This window comes from Typopeltis vanoorti, chromosome 4, assembly GCF_054136105.1.
Source record: "Typopeltis vanoorti isolate ZY-2024b chromosome 4, IOZ_Tvanoo_1.0, whole genome shotgun sequence".
Lineage (NCBI taxonomy): Eukaryota > Metazoa > Arthropoda > Arachnida > Uropygi > Thelyphonidae > Typopeltis > Typopeltis vanoorti.
In genome coordinates, this window is record NC_143552.1 from 155,270,342 (window position 1) to 155,288,705 (window position 18,364).

Consider the following 18,364-nt stretch of genomic DNA (forward strand, 5'->3'; position numbering starts at 1 on the left):
CCATGCACTGTCGATATTCTTCCCATCCATCATCCGATCCCATTCCACAGAACTCTGTATACTGCTCAGCTGGTCATAATTTCCTGCTTTGTAGTTCAGCATGCAACCTTTTCTGAATGGAACTTAGTCACTTCCCAAGTGAGTACCGCATGATCACTCTCACTAACGGAAGACAGAATAGTTAAGTCTAATTGAAACACCCTCTGACGCGTAATCAAATCTAACACTCTTTGACCTCGAGTTTCTTCTTTCACATGCTGCGTGAGGATGTTCTCTTGCAACAGCTCAATAAATTCATTGCCGTCCTTCTCATAAGATTCTACTGCTACTTAATCAATATTTGGATAATTAAAGTCTCCCATTATGATTACTCTTTTTGCGCTCATCTTTTCTATTTGGCGATGCATTTCTTCATCACTAGCAACCGACCCACTAGGTCTGTAACAAAACCCCACTAGGTAATTGATCTTTGTTGGATTCCACCTCACACAAGATGGCTTGAAATTCATTGCCACACGAAATACTGTTACTAGTACTACAATCATAGTTCTCAACAGTAACTGGATTCGTCATCCGATATCATTAGCAGCACCCCCCCTCTTCTCTCCTATCCTTCCTAAAAATTGTGTACCCTTTACACTCGATACCAATTAGTAGGTCTGATTCTGATAGCCAGGTCTCGCTAATGCCTACAATCTGAGGTCCCAACATGTTGATGAAGGTAACAAACTCTACCCTTTTGTTTCTGATACTCCTAGCATTCGTGTACAGACATAATAATCTACCTGCATGTTCTTTTGTATACTCTTGTCCAGCGGGGGCCTGTGAAGCTTTAAGTGGGAGTGCTGCCTATACAAAATTAAAAAAAATCATTCTTTTTTCCTAATTAATAACCAATTTATTAATAAATAAATCTGTAGATTTATTTATTAATAAATTGGTTACTGATTAGGAAAAAAATAATTTTTTAAAATTATTTTGCATAGGCAGCACCCCCACTTAAAACTTCACGAGCCGCCACTGCTCTTGTCTGCAGTCTGCATGACACAGTTGGACAACTTGCAGATCTATATTCTTCTCTAGTGTCTTGTACATGTAGATATCTTTGCACACGTTTGATGGATCCGAACCGGACGAACACAAAGTCGAAATCGTTCTTTCCTCGTGAACATTTCCATTACAAAGCCCATTCCCGTCATTAACACAGTTATATAATATTGTCGCTCTTACACTCATTCAACTATAGGCCATCCCTCTTATGCAAACGCAACCTTCCCTCAAACTCACTCCACCCATCCAAAAACTCATCCATTCGTTCTACACAGGTTATGCATCGAATCGTTTGCCATCTTAGCCTTCTTTTCAATGTATTTTTACCATATCAAGGTAAAATACTAACGATTTTTACTTTCTCACTCTTCACTCTCGCCTCTTGCAACAACCCTTTCATGTCCTCTCTCATACTGAAGTTATCGCTAGTTAAGTCATTAGTACCTACTACAATAACGATCTCGCTTACTTTTCTTTTCTGGTTTTGAATTGCATTTGCTATATTTTTAATTTTTATTTTTATAATTTTAAATTTTAAATTTTTATAATTTAAATTTTAAATTTTTATAATTTTTATTTTTAATTTTAGAAAAATATAAAATGGAAAATTGAAAACTTTAATTTATAATCCGCTCATCAACAGAATGTTTTATGATAGAGTCATCATACCAAATAATTTCCTTGATTTTCGCTTACTGACTTACCTGATTCCATGCTGTGTTGTTTCTTATTTTGCTGCTTAATTTCTTTTTCTCCCTATAGTTCATTCAAATGCCTCTCGAACTTTCTATAATTCCCGCTTCGTCTCTCTGATAATCTGCTTTAATTTCGCTATTTTGGAGGTTAATTCATTTTCAACATCCTCCTCAATATCTTCAATAACCTCAAGTCTTGATATCTTGTTCTTGACTCGCTGTTCTTGTGCGTTTTTGCGGCATTTTGAGCAATATTTATTATAGCAATATCTTAACAACAACAACACAAAAAAATGGTGTAGCTGTAAAGGAGAATAGGAAGTAAGAAATATCAGAAAAAAATGTTTACAGTTCTAATTTGGTTATTCAGTACTATTTCAGAGTCCATTGGAGATTCCAAATTTCAGAGTCCCTAAATCCATCGCATGACAGAAACATTTGAATTCTGCGAGAGAGAGAGAGAGAGAGAGAGAGAGAGAGAGAGAGAGAGAGAGAGAGAGAGGAGGAGGAGGAGGAGTTAGTACAAAACTCACAAACGTTTTCAGATGTAAGCGAAAGCAGTGTCAGCACATTAGCGTAAGTCAGTAGCCTTCCGCTTAAAACACAAATTTTATCTTCAATGGATACAATGAAGTGTAAGGTAGAAGGGTAATGAAATGAAAGGTGCATTAATGAAAGAAAGAAAGAAAGAAAGATCAAATGATAGCGTTAACCTGATAACCTGGAGCTGGTCTATTCTTAAATCATTTGGAAAATCAAAATAATAACCGCAACCTGGAAAGTACTTCAGACTAAGTACTGTAGTTCACTACTGAACACCCCGGTGATTCAAAGAAAGTAAGAAAGATAAACAGGATTTTAAGTCGAACCTTCGTTCGACTTAAAACTGGACATCTCGGAAGCACCGAAAAAGTGAAGAGTAATAAAGTATTTCCAACCTATTACAGAATAAGAAACTTGAGAAAATTAATTTACTAAAATAAAGAACCAAAAGGGTTCAGTTCGGCGATGCAAAATTTATAAAAATGAAGTGGATATTAAATTGTGGACATTAAGTGGATATTTACTAAAATAAAGAACTTTTTGGCTCTTTATTTTAATAAATACTTTCACGCACCGACCGAGAGTTCGCTTAAAGAAAATACACCTCTCCGACGTTTCAAGTTTCCTAGTATTGCAAGAAAGGTTTCTACATGGTCTCTGATGAGGAGCCAATACGTTCGAAACAGCTGTCAGGCCAGTGAAACCTTATCAAAATGGACCAAAAGGAGGCGAATATGCGGACGCTTGATAGCGGTCGTGTCACCTATTAGGTCCGGCTAGGACAATTCGTAAACGCCGGCGAATGTATTCCCTTAAGTTCTCTGGTCAGATTTCATACGAAACGTTTATAGTTTCTGCATTCGGCTTTGAAATAATGTTGGATTTAATATCCACTTAATTTTTATAAATTGAGAAAAGTAACATTATTATTATTATCATAAATTTATACGCCTCTGTTCCCATTTGTATAGAATCAAGTAGAATCGAAATCTATTTGAACTAAATGGATTTTTTTCCCTTCACTAGACTACCTTTATCTCACTCGCATGCACTTATTGCTGACCAATCAAAAATGAGAACTATTTCCATTTATTCTTCATGGTAGAGTGAGACCAACCTTCTTCCTTAAGTTGAAATCACTTCGGTTCAAATTACGTCTCAACACTAAAAGAATCTTTTCAACTGAAAATGAATTAGCAGGTCTCATATATGAATGGCAAAATTTTCCTTCGCAGAATTTTGTGTGTGTGTGTGTGTGTGTGTGTGTGTGTGTGTGTGTGTGTGTGTGTGTGTGTGTGTGTGTGTGTGTGTGTGTGTGTGTGTTTTCCTCCCAATAGTAACCCTACCAGGAGGTAATTTACTCCTACATGCTTATATTAGATGTAGCTTACAAGTACTGATTAACATTTCTATTTATATTTTTATATCAATATTCATATTTACATTTCTATATCCATATATTAACACTATATAATTCATACAATATCAGTAATTTATCTTAGATTACAAACACTGGAAGTTGATCTTATCGGCAAATTTAATTAATTCTATGTAATACTTTTCGATAAGTCTCTGTTTTGATACTGGCCACTTGTCTCCGAGTGATGACATGTTGTATTAGGGGAATCCGGATAGAGTCCAACAGCTGACAGTCATAGAGTTAGTGATCGACAGTCCGTTGAAGGTGTAGACTACGAGTGCATGATGGCGATTCCAGGATATGGAATCTGTGTAAATAGTTCTTAGTTTTCCATGTGCCGTTAATAGCGTTGTTAAACCTGAAGAAATGGCGTGTCTTTTCAGCCGGGGGTCTTCTTCTGATGCTTGGCAAGAATTCTTTTGTTGCTGATCCGTTTTTTGATGTCTTCCATTCTTCTTCCCACAAGCCTCGGCTTATTTTTCTGCAAGTGTTTTTATAGCAGATTTTGAGTAATTTTGGTAACTTGTTTCTAGCCGTTCGTTTCTAGCGGCTTCTTTAGCCAGCTGATCCGCTCTTTCGTTTCCTGCTGTCTCCATGAACAAAACAGACGAACCGGAGAAAACCAGGCACGTTTTACACAACCACAACATTGCTATTCCTTAATATTACCGTAACATTATTATCGTTCAAGAGCTGCTTGGAATGTGCTATTTTCTTTGAAGGTTTTGTTCGCTCACTTCCTCTTAGAGGACCTTCATGTTTATGTTTATTTTGCTGACTGTCCACATACGCAGTGTTTTTATTTATTTCTTTTCTTTAATGAACCCACCTGCTTTTTTTTTTCATCTAGGAAAGGTTTTTCAAGATATATATATATAATAGAGATGTATATTTGCCACCCCGGTTTGCTGTATGGTTCATGTATTCGCTCTCCTTGCAAAAGGCCGCGAGTACGAATTCCGTGTGAACATGGAGGTATGTCATTGTTGTTAGCTGGTAGATGAATTTCATCACATGGTGTGACACTACAGTTCCTCTTGTTGAAGGACTGAAAGAGGCTCAAAAGGTTCGGTGTTAGGCCTGGAGAACTGACTAACAAATTAATAATAATAATAATAATAATAATAAACTCCTATTAGTCTACCTACATTATTACTGGACTACAGGTTTACAGCTATTCGCGGGTGGGAGCAAGATAAAAATAAAAATAAAAAATAAAAACAGATATTTCCGTTATTACCAGATTTGCATTCTGATATGTTTTTATTATTATTTTTTTCAAAATGCAAATCTGGTAATAATAATAAAATTATTGTAAAATATAATAGAAATTGAAGCAAGAGAGAGAGAGAGAGAGAGAGAGAGAGAGAGAGAGAGAGATGTTGCATGCACTTGAGACAGAGTTAATTTTTATTAATAATCTTTATTATTATTGCTGTCGTGTTAAGCTCAATGACCTGTCACAGCAATGCTCCACACCAATGGAGAAAATGGCGCAGAGCGTATCTTCACATAAATCAAATTAATAGCTGAATTAATAAATGGCTTCCTATAAATCAAACGAACACTGTGAGAGGTGTTGGTTAAGTCTCAATTATAGACCAGAGTGTCCGTCAGTTGCGAATGTTCTCTCTTGGTTGTTTTCCCGAATGGAAGGATAAAAACCGAAATTTCTGTTAGGAAAAACTCTTCGTCTCTTTGCTGACCCTCGTCTTTAGTCGAAAAGTTCATACTGGACTATAAGCAGGGTTGAAGTTCTGTTACTGGTTAACCACGTCACATTCGAACGTCACTTATATATAAGGAAGTTATCATCTTCATACAGCCTCTGTTTTGATATCTAATATACTCCATTATAATATGGCTGTGAATTTGAATCTTTCTTTGAGAATATTTTATAATTCTAATTATTGTGAACTTGAACATAAGTCAGAATTACTCCAAAAATCCGATTTCCTTGATATAATCATTTTTTTAAAAAACAAGTTTACAAATATACTTTTTTCTAGACTAAATCGAGAAGTTTGTTATACTTTTATGATCGAGTGACAGTTATGGACTACACGCGTTGCAAATTACGCACTGTGGGTTACAGGACTGTAATGGATGTACTGATGTACATCAGGATGTACTGCAAACGTAACAAATTAAAAGAAGAAGAAGAAGGATAATGAGCGAGCCACGTTATCGATAAGAATTTGGCCGGGTTAGATGGGTAGTTGGTGTAAGCACCTTGCAGAAACCGAGTTGGAATTCCGCCATGGATGTTCGTCATTGTTTTCAGGTGGAGATGAATTCCATTGCACGGGGTGAGGCCACTGCCCTGCTTATTGGAGGCCAGGAAAGGCTTGAAAGTTGAAAAAACTCCGTATTGGGTCTGCTCTCGAGAAGTTCAGAGAAGGCTTTATGGGTATAAAACATTTAGTTATATGTAACTTTTTTCATTTAAAAATAACAATCTTATTTACAGGATTAACCGGTTTTGGTTCTTTGCAGTCAGGCAGAGGTTACATGCTCATTGATTGATTGATTGTTGAGATAAATTACGTAAGAAAAACAGTTCTTATAGGATGATATTACACTTTTCATACAATAACAGTTATAACATGATACCACAATGCACGAAAAAAAAAAAATATATATTTATCTTATTTTATTTTAGTTTTTGTAAACCTAACAATCTTATGTACAGGATTAACCGGTTTTTGGTTCTCTGCAGTCAGGCAGAGAGGTTACATGCTCATGCTCTTGTTGAGGTATGTTACATCGAAATATCAGTTATAAGGTAATTTACATTTTTATTTTTATTTATTTTTATTTTTTTTATAAATTACAGCTATTAACAGTTATTTTGACGATACTCTATAAGAACAAAATCTGACATGTATGTGTAAGAACATAATAGTTACTATAGGACAATATTATCTATTTACATGAGGTTGACAGCTGATTAATATTCGCACTGTTAAGCACGAAAAGTCTTTCTTTCCCCTTTCCTTGGGAGGGGATGATGTCACTTCTATGCTGGAAAGTGGACCATGATGCAGTCGCCCTGCTCAGCCAGGAGTTGATTCCGTGGATTCTAGTCTTGGTGTAAAATATCTAAGGTGTTGTTTTGCCTGTGGTGGTGATGCTCGTGTAGGATCCGACTTCTCACCTTTTGTTTGAAGGTGCAAGGAGTTGGTCAGCTGCCTCTCTCTGTGAAGTTGCTGTGCTGTCTGGTCTTGTATGTCTGAGGTAGAAGTTATATATTACGGCTTTCGCAGTGATGGAGAGGTAATTGCAGAACGAATGATTATTTGACTCCACATGGATAAGATTGAAGTACTCCTCTTCTGTATGAAGACTACCACAGGTGAGAGCTGCCATTTCCCGAGACAAACTGATTAATTGGGTGTTGATTGGGCATTCCAAGTAGATATGCCGGACTGTTCCCGATTGACAGCAGAACAGGAAGTTATCTGAGACATCTGAGTTAAATTTTTGTAATATAGTTGAAGTGGGTATTACGTTGTGCCACATTCTCCACTGAATATCTGCGTCAGGTTTGATGAAAATAGATAGAATGATAATAGATGAAAATAGATAGATAGATAAAAACTTGCACGAAAATAGATAGATATTTTTTATTTATTTATTAATTTTTAAAAAAATTTAACTTGTTAAAATATACATTAGACGATAGGTAACAAGGACTATTTACATATTATAAGTATATAAGTACAGGGTGTTCGGGATAAATTTGACAGTTTCGTAAGGAAAAAGAAAATCTTCTTTGTATCTATTAAATTTAATGAATTGACAAAAAACATTACAGGCAGAGTTAATTACAATACTATCAACAAGATTTACTCAAAATAACCACCATTAGCATCGATCACAGCTTCAATTCTGCTTCGGAACCTCGAACAAGCTGATGCTACAGTCTCCCTGGGAAGGGCCGCAAAAACTGTTTTAATTTTATCCATTAACTGGGCTTTTGTATTACTGGAAGTGCGATTGGTGTCTTTTTCAACTGCGCCCCATACAAAATAATCCATGGGGTTAAGGTCTGGGGAGTTTGGAGGCCAAACATTTGGACTGGTGAAGTCGTAGAAATTTTCAGACAACCATTTTTGACTTTTCCCAGAGGTGTGGCAAGGGGCCGAATCCTGCTGCCATACATACGGCCTACCATTGGCTACCCTTGTTATCCAGGGCTTGACTACAGTTAGCAACTCCACGAACAAAGCCCGAATTCCAATGCCAGGGTTCTTCAACACCTGTTCCTGCAGATTTGCGAGGAATTCTGCTGTACGAACGCAATCAGATCGTCTGCTAGGGATCTTTCTTCTTGCTACATCCTCGTAGTCACCATTGCAAGTCTCTAGTTCATGCCTGATTGTTTTTACTGTATTCAGGGAGCATTGGGCAGCAGTCGTAATATCCTTATTTTGATGGCGGGCACGAATCATCATGATACAAGTTATTCTCTTCCATGATTCAGGTGGGTTCCAGCTATCCATCCTTTCCGACATCTTGTATATGAATGAAGAAGGGTCCAAACTTTTAAATGAAGAGAAGTGTGTGTTAATACATGTAACTTACGGAAAAATATAATTAATTATAAATATGTCAAATTTATCCCGAACACCCTGTATATATATATATATATTAGAGAAAGAAACATTTTCCTTTCGGGTATACAATAGAGAATGCAATAAATGAATTCAAAATTTACAGTTCAGTTTCAGTCTGAGTTATCTTTCAGATGAAGCGTATTATCGTCGTCAATCCAGAAGAGGGCACTAGTTGGATTTCACTCCTCTATGAATTTCGCGACAGTTCTTGTTTCTTCGAAGTACTCAAGTTCCAATATCAGCCTGCTTTTTAGTTTCCGACGGAGGATATACATGAGGGTTTGTGCAGTTTCAGTGATGGATGGGTGCTGGTCATTTCTTGTCTGTTTTAGGTAGAAGCTGTAGATGACGGCCTTAGCGCAGATGAAGAGGAAAATTGCATGTTCTGTGTCTGTTTTCTTCTGTGTGCACTAAATTCCAGTAGTCTTCTTGGCTGTGTATGTAGTTACAGGTGCTCGAGGCAGTATTCAGGGCATAGGTGATTATCATTTTGTTTGCGGGACAGGTCAGATATGTGTGTTCCAAGGTACCTGAAACGTCACAGAATAGACACAGATCCGTTTCTCTTAGCTGAAATTTGTAGAGCTTAGAAGCAGTTGGCAAGATGTTATGCCATATGCCACTGTATGTCGGAATCTGGTTTGGCTCACTTTGATTTATATGACAGATCCCACTGAAAACTGAGTGGCATATGCAGCCTTGTCGATGAGAGGGTTAAGGATGAATATAAGAAGGGCGAGGATGGAGACACTGACATGAGGAGGTGGTATATTTTCTTGTACTTGGAGGGAAGAATTGGAAGTGAGAGGCTTCGGTAGTATCTGCCCCGAGCAGTTTCTAGAAGGAATACGGATTTCCTGAGGTGTAGCGATAACTGGATAGGCTTTTATAATGGAGGCTTGCCGCTGTTGATATTGCTTTTCAGTTTTTGGATTCTTCGTTGGTAGGCTTGTGAATGCTTTCCACTTTAGGGTCTGGGTTAGGAGGTCCCCTATGACTCTTATTCCTGCCCAGTTCCATGTAGGGAAAAGAAAAGGCTGGCCAGTTGTGAGACTTGCTATGTTTCTGTTCGAAAATAGTGGTTCTGTAAGTACAGCTGACTCTGTTGATCCTGTGAGTGTGTGATGAAGTCCTGTGTTTTTCCATCGCTGTAGAGCATCTTTGTAAAAATGAGGTAGTTTAGGAGGAGATGGTGCAGGACTGGCCATTCGGAGGATTGTGGAAAGTGTAAGTCCTCTGGTGGATGATTTCGTGATGTAATCGAAGTGTGATTGCATTGAAGTGTCTTTAGGAGGATTATCCTGAATGATCTAATCTTGTTTTCAAGGGAAATCAGGCCATGACCTCCCTTGCTGAGTGGCTTGCAGAGTTGAGGGTATGTTGTCCAGTAAGTTTTGTTCCAGAGGAAACGTTTGATTTCCTTTTGAATGTGGTAGAGAAATTCTTCAGGAGGCGTGAGTACTTTGAAGATATGCCATAAGACACTCGCAGCCATCTGGTTAACTATTAGTACTCTTCCTCTAAGTGAAGACATGGAACGAACGCTGTTCCATTTACCTATAGCACCTGTTTAAAACGGTTGTGCAGCTGTGTCCAGTTCAGAGTGTATTATGTATTTTGGTGTTGCCAAAGTGCACACCTAAGTATCTTTGTCCTTCGCTTGATCAAGTACATTCGTTCGGAGAATCATTTCTAGACTCCCATCTGCCTGACCACAAGCCCGTGGTTTTTGCAGAATATAATTTGGCCCCTGAGGCTTGTGCATATAGTCTGTGTGCTTCCTCGGTTAGTCATTTCTTCTTCATTTCGGACTATTACAGTGACGTCATCGGGTAATTTTTTGATGTGGCTCTATTATTCTGGTTCGTTTGGAGATGATGGTGTCGTGTACTCTTTTTAAGAAGGGTTCTATGGCCAGTGTGTATAATTGACCGGAGAGGGGACATCCTTACTTGATCCCTCGAGAGTATGACAAAGTGCGAGTGAGCCTGTTGTTGATTTTTAAACAGAAGTGTACATCTCTGTAAAGCAATTGCACTGTTTCAATGATGAGAGGACCATAGCCAAATGCTTTTAGAACTTCATAAAGGTACTCGTGCTCTACCCTGTCGAAAGCCTTCTCCTGATCAAGACTGACGAGTGCTAGGTTTTCATGTTGGCTGTTTGCGATGTGGATGAGGTCTCTTATTAAATGGAGGTTATCATGTATTGATCTTCCTGGGACAGAGTACGTTTGATGTTGGCCAATAACTTCAGGCAGTGTTGGCTTTATTCGGTTTGCTATAACTTTAGAAATGATTTTGCAATCGGTATTAATTAGGGAGATTGGACGCCAGTTTCGGATATCCGTGTGGTCTCCCTTCTTTGGTATCAATCGTGCTACTGAGGTCGTGACGGATTGTGGGAGGCCATTGATGTAGGCTTCTTGCAGTGTTTTGAGAAGTGGTCCGAGTTGATTCCAAAAGACTCAGAAAAACTCTGATGTGAGACCATCAAGGCCAGGAGATTTATTGTTTGGCAAAGATGTGCATGCGATTTTCAGTTCATCTAGCGTGATTTTGTTTTCTAAGTGGTTCGGATCTGTTGCAGAGATTTTTTTTTGTTTCTTTCAGTATTTCGTGAATGGCATGATGGGATGTTCTGCAGTGCTGTATGCATTCTTGTAGTATTGTAGGATTTCAGAGGTGATTTTTCTTGGATCTTCTGTGATGCTGCCATCTTGAAGTCTGATAGCAGAGATGGAATTTGCTGCCTGGCACTTTTTTTCCAAAGAGAAAAAATATTTTGTGGGGACGTCTGAAAGATTTATTTGTGTATGCCGCGATCTAAATAGGGCTCCTTTTGCCGATAATTCTGCCTGTCTTTGTATGGCTTGGAAGGTAGACTGATGTTCAGGGCTTTCTTCTGGGAGATACTTGAGCTGTTCTTCAAGCTCTCGGATTCTAATGTTTCTCTGTTGATTTTTCTGGTGACTGTAGATCTGCGTAAAGGATTTTATTCGTGATTTTAAGTGGGGCCACCATGTTTTCATTGGTTCTGTATCCACTTTCGAGTGAGTGAGGTTGGCTATTAAAGCCTGAGTGTTTTTTATATAAGCTGGATCTTTCAGGAGAGTATTGTTGAAGATCCAATAGGCACTTCCTGATTTGGATGCCTCCAAAGACAATGAAAGTTGCAGCTTGACGAAGCAATGATCTGAAATGTAGGAAGGGATGGGTGAGATGTTTCTAACTAGAGGCAAGGTGTGTTTGGAAATGTAGTATCTGTCCAGTCGTGCTTGGTAGAGTGGCCTATTTGTCGCTGTGATTGCTGACCTCCATGTGAAGGATTTCTTATCAGGATGTTGACACCGGAAGACGTCGATGAGTTCATTATCGTTTACCGGTGTTTGAAGTTTGTTTATTAATTGGCTATGATGTTCAGCACAATTAAGTCATAATAACAGGAGATTTTAATTGCACTCTTGGTCAAGAGTGCAATTAAAGTCTCCTGTTATTATGACATGTTCTTGGTCTATACTAGAAAGATGGTTTTGAACGAAATCCAGGATTTGTGATGGCAGAGCATCCTGCTGTGGTATGTAGATGTTGAACACATGCAGGGTATTATGGTCGGGTGCTATTATGTGAACATACAAGGCATATCCTGGTATATCAGCAATCACTTTTAGTTTGTAGGGAGATCTATGATGTACACCTAAGTTAACTCCTGCTCCATGATGTTGTTGGGTTGCAGAGTGCTGTAAGTCATAAGGCCACTCTGCCCATCTTCTGGATAAATTGGATGAGGAGTTGATGTTTGTTTCTTGCAGAAGTATTAGGTCTATATGATATTTTTGTACCTGGTCAAAGACTATTCTGTTGCGTAGAGCAGAGGCACATCCTCTTGCATTGAGAGAGAAAAGGCTTATAGACATTATGATTTATGAAAGTTTGATTGTAAGTTTAATCTAATATTGATCCTGGTACTGTGTTTGTAGCCCATTGAGGAGAGCCTCCCACTTTCTGTATGAAGGATGACAGCTGCTTCATGGTTAGGGGACCCTCAGTGTGGGGAAGTTCGCCCTCAGCTTCCTCTTCTTCTAGGTCGTCATGTGGAAATACAGTTTCCTCATCGTCTGGGGACTCTGTTTCTCCATGGCTGGCTGCAGGTGATGAAAGGCCATTTTCAGAGTAGTTTCTTCTATATGGTGAGGTTTTGAATTAGTGGGAGGCGGGTTGGTGATTCTGGTTGCTGTTTCTGGGGATTGCTTTTAATTTGTTCGTCCTTGTCATCTCTACGAAATCTCTATGAAAGCTAAGCTGCATTCATGATTGAATGTAAAGTCCACTAATTAAGCATAAGAAATTGGATTCGATGCCGATTGGTCTTATCTCACAACACTTTTTACTACACAAAGTAAAATAAAAAGAAAGTCGCCAATTCTTGCTTTTTTTTTTGCAGGTTCAGATTATTCCGTTGATGTCCAGCTGGGTGATGACCACAGCATTTGCTCCTTCGGGAAATTTCGTCGCTTCAGGAGGGATGGACAACATGTGCACCATTCACGATCTGAACAATCGAGACAACAAAGGAATCAGCAAAATCCGAAGAGAACTCGCGGGCTTCGAAGGCTTCCTCTCGTGTTGCAAATTCCTCGATGATTCCAAGATAATCACAGGATCTGCCGACATGAAAATGTAAGAAGCTAATTTTTCTTCCTTTTTGTTTTGGTTTGTTTTCTATACCTTTACTCCAATGCCGCGACTGCCTTCTGCTAAGCTCTGTGGTCAAATATTTGAAACTTTCATAGTTTCTACATATATTCCGCTTTGAAATAAGGTTCGATCTTCAATACCCTTATTTCTATTTAAATATGTTTATTTCATTTTGTTTAGCAACATAGATTTATGTTTACAGCATTACATCATTGCCATTCATACAAACGAGTATAATAAATAGACAGTGATTTGTTTTCCTTAAAGAAAAAAATGTTATTTATAACATGGATTAATTCGCCCTATCCGTTTCTTGACTGAAATGATTACTATTTCTTTTAATGTTCCTTATCATACATAAACCACACTCACTCTCACTAAAAACGCCATCTATTTTAGATGGATTCTTGATAATTCATGCAACTTTACCATTATTCTTTTGTCTGGTGTAATACACCATTTTATTATTTACATAAATTTCCTTTAAATAAACTGGCATTACTTTTCGTGTAGAATTCTCTCACAGATACCACCCCGACATCATCCTAATTAATGAAACTCATCTAAGACCTGCAGACAATCCAAAACTGAGAGGTTACACACTATAGAAATGACCGACTGGACTACATAGGTGGTGGTGGTGGTATAGCCATATTTATCAGGAACTGCATCAGGCACAATGGAATGCTCAACCCCCTAACCTCCAACCTAGAACTCACCGGTGTCGAAGTCCACACAAACTCAACTGGAAGACTTAAAATCTACACCGCCTACAACTCCCCTGCTAAGACCCTGCTATTTCTGACCTGGATGCTCTACTGGGCATAAATGAATCCATCATCGTCGCTGGGGACAAACTCCAAACATCCCTCCTGGAACAGCAGAACCACAAATAAAAATGGCCGTATCCTCTTCAGCTACACAGGATTAAACAATACTGTCGTAACAGGATCCACCGAACAAACCCACCACAGCCCAACTAGCACAGCAGACATCCTAGACATTGTCATCCTACATAACATCAAATACCAGTACAGCATTCAAGCACTGAACGAATTATCATCAGATCACAACCCAATCCTACTTCGCTTAGGGAACAAAGACCAGTCCCCCCACACACACACACAAACCTCCACTGTCTGGGAGAAACTTAGGAAAGTGCTACCAGAACACATTGCTCCGGTTCCCCCATATAAAAGCCAAGGAAGAAATAGACATGGCAATAAAGAACCTCACCAATCAAATCAATAAAGCCATAACAGCAGCCACAGTATCCACGATTACCCACAAACAAAACCGTCTCCCCGAAGAAATCATGAACTTAATAAGGGAAAAAAACAGACAAAGAAGAAGATACCACAACACACGTGCTCCCCGGGACAAAACAGCACTCAACAGACTAAACAAATCTGTCCGAGAAGCTCTCCAGAACCACAGGAATGAACAATGGGACAACAAGCTCACCTCCATCTCTACAGCAGATCATTCCTTATGGAAATTCCTAAACAACCTTAGGAACAAGCGCAAATCCCTTCCTCCTCTCCACGCAGAACAGCACCTTGCATACACAGATGCTGACAAAGCTGAAGCCATAGCAAGAAACCTAGAGAAACAATGCAGTCCTGCATATGAGAACCTAAACATCAACCATGTATACAAGATCCATCATAAAGTCAGGTTCGCATTAATCGTCCCGATGTAAATCCAAGTCCTATAATGCCTACCTCACCTACCGAAATAATCGGCATCATCAACCACCTCAAGATCAAAAAGCCCCAGGTCCCGACGACATCACTAACCAAGTCATCAAGGCACTACCACGCAAAGCCATAGCACATCTGGCAAACATCATAAACTCCATCCTCAAATGGCAGCACTTCCCCCCCCAGTCATGGAAAATAGCTGACATCATCCAAATTCACAAACCAGGCAAAGATCCACACCTACCTGAAAATTACCATCCCATCAGCCTGCTATCCAACTTAGGAAAAATAGCTGAGAAAATCATCCTCATCAGACTCCAAGATCATGTCAACCCAACAGATCCACAGACTGGTAGAATACATCACCACATGATTTAATTGGAATCAGCACACCGGAGCCGTCTTCCTAGACATCTCAAAGGCCTTCGATAAGATCTGGCACCAAGGCCTCCTTTACAAACTTATCATCGCAAACCTTCCACTAAACATGATACACCTGATAAAATCATACCTCTCAAACAGGAGGATGCAAGTCAAAATCAATGAAACAGTCTCAACCCAACGGAAAATCCTCGCTGGAGTTCCTCAAGGATCACTGCTAGCTCCAATCCTGTTCAACATCTATATAGCAGACATCCCTCAAAATCCTCTCACATCCACCACCGCCCTTTATGCAGATGACACGGCTATTCTAGTCAGATCTCGCCAACCACATCTCGTCACCAAAAAACTACAAGACACCATCCTGAATCTAGAAAAATGGTTTACAGACTGGCGACTACAATTAAACCCCCAGAAAAGCACAACGATACTCTTCACAAGAAGACGAGCATCCCCCAAAGGAGACATCACCCTGTTCAACTCCAAAATTTCCTGGAAAACTGAAGCAAAATACCTCGGAATAATTCTCGATAAGCGATTATGCTTCAACAGCCACATCAAGAGCATATGCACCAAAGCTTCAAAAGTTATCGCCCAGCTATACCCCTTGATCAACAGACACAGCAAACTAAGCTAAACAAATAAAATACTACTGTACAAGACAGTGATCCGTCCCACAGTCATATACGCCTCCCCAGCCTGGAGCCATACCTCCAAGACAAACATCCTCAAGCTACAAAGACTACAGAACAAATGCCTGCGAATGATTCTGGACGCCCCGTGGTTCATCAGGAACGCCCAGATCCACCGGGACATAAATATCCCCTACATCTCTGTCTCCACTACTACGCTCCCTAGAAGAAAATTTCTTTATGAAGACATCTACGCATCCAAACCAACTAATACAGCAAGCCGGAAACTATGACGGTAATGAGCACTGGAAACATAAAAGACCGAAAGCCACCCGAACACTCAACGACGTGTAACCACTTCTACCCACTCAGTGAGATAAAATAGCTCACAAATCTCTCCTCCCATCACTGCTCCCGAAACAGACAACAACAGGGAATATGAAAAGCGTCACGCTTCACCTCTGCCCCATATATGTCCTGCATCGTGTACGAATTAGATTATTTGTTCAGCTTTTGTTCGTAGCTGTCTGAATTGTTGTCAATTGTGATCAAAATTCTCGCTTGGACGTTTGACGAGAGCGGATGTGTTCACTTTTTCCCGCTACATAACTGCGTCTGATTTCAGTGGCGTTTTGTGTTTTTCGAATTGCACGGGCTCCACCCAGGGTGACCACCTCTAGTACTTTTTATAAATTTTTAGTGTTCTTGTACTTTCTTCCTTCCGAATAACAACATGAGAGTTAGACATATGAGGTTAATATTTTTCTCTTCTCTCACCTCCCCATATGTCACATTCCGCGACACAAGCATGATTTCTCTTTTTTCCCTCCCCCCTCTCACTATTCGCTAACCTCCCCCTCCCCCCCCGATCCCATACTCACGCAATCTGACTGGCAGTAGCCAATGAAAATATTTTTCGCTATTCAAACACTTCTCGCGCGTTATAAGATCATTACAACAATGAAAACAAGTGGGAAAATGAAATATTTTCATGTGAGTAACCACCTTTTATTGATGCACAGCGTAATTTGGATCCTATTACGTAAACATTTTGCTCCGCGTTTCAAACCTAGCACACAACACTGTTGACTCTTATGACAAGATGGATGACATTCCCGTGGATTTTTATCCCTTCATTTTATCTCTTATTTTTATCCCGCGAGCAAAGTTGCCTTCGGGAGCTTGTGTTTTCATCTGTCGTTTTCGATGCAATTGGATGACTCTCGAATGACAGTTGGTTCGGATGAAGAGCTGCCTGTGCAAAGTATTTGGAGGAAATATCATGAAGTAACGTAGAGATATTTGGCATGGCTGCATCTCGATGGAGGAGAACATTTCTGACAAACCACGAGGTATCAAAGATCATTCGGAGGCATTTGTTTTGTAGAACTTGCAGTTTTTTTTTTTAATGTTACTGGTGGGGGGGGGGGTGATCCCAAGCAAGTGATCATAGGTTAAAGTGGGTCTGATGATTGTTTTATAGATGCGCAGCTTGCTCTCGGTGCTAACTTGGCTTCTCCGGTTGATGAGAAGATAGAGCTGGGCAATTGCTAAATTGGTTTTATAAATAATTGGTTTTATAATAAATCTCTAGCAGTTGTGGTTCGTTACTATGATGATTCCACAAAATCAGCAGAGGATTCGATTTTAAATATCATTGAGGTTCAAGTTCAGCTTTGTTTGAATCTCTAATACAATTATTAAACAAGCTGAAGGTGCCTCTTGCAAACTTATTAGGCTTTGCTGCTGATAATGCTTCAGTTGTGATGGGACAACATTCAGGCTCGCCTTAAATCATTGAATGAACATTTATATGTCTCCAGGTGCATATGTCACAGCTTTAATTTAGTACAGCTGAAGCATGTAAGAAACTACCAAATTCATTAGAAGAAATGTGTGCAGATATTTACAATTTCTGCACACATTTCTTCTAATGAATTTGGTAGTTTCTTGCATGCTTGGAACTATCAAACTTAAACTATCAAACTCACATATTTTGCAGAGATTGGGTAAAACCCGTTGGCTCTCAATGCATGATGTTGTGCAAAGAATAGTAGAGCTATGGAATGCTTTGGTTTCATACTTTATCTTGCGCGAGTCAAATCAGTTTAAACTGCACTACAAAATCCCTTCATTAAGACATATTTTCTCTTCTTAACATTCATCTTACGAACAGTAATAAATCTAAATTTAGATTACCAAGGCACTGAATATCTTCTTCATCTTCTAATTTCATCAGTAGGAGATAAAATAAAAATGATCATGAAATATTTCGTGAAATCTCAATATGTTACAAATACACCAATTGAAAAGATAAATCCAGCTGACAATGGTCAGTTTTTAGACATAGAAAATGTATATCTAGGGGCGAGAGTAGAAGTCCTTCTAATGAGTTTAGATAAGAATGAAGTTCCAGAAAGAAACATAAGATACTTCAAGGTGAAATGTTTGTCCTTCTATGTTGAGTTCTGAATGGGCTCCTTTTGACAAAAGAAAAATTGAAACATTCATCAGCTACAGACTTTACTATTTCTGAAGAGTTAATTAATTTAGCAAAATCTGTTTAAAATAATGAATAAATACTTCCAGTGTTTTTCTTGTGAGTTGTAAACCATGTATATATA

At 39.0% G+C, this 18,364-nt stretch overlaps 1 protein-coding gene across 1 annotated transcript in view; it reads left to right on the top strand.

Annotated features, from left to right (window-relative positions):
* Gbeta76C (guanine nucleotide-binding protein subunit beta-2) overlaps positions 1-18,364 on the top strand; it is an 81,861-nt gene that overhangs the window by 29,124 nt on the left and 34,373 nt on the right. Inside the window, exon 5 of the mRNA XM_090392184.1 lies at positions 12,771-13,006. Coding sequence (XP_090248310.1) covers positions 12,771-13,006 — 236 coding nt within the window. The remainder of the gene's footprint in view (positions 1-12,770; positions 13,007-18,364) is intronic.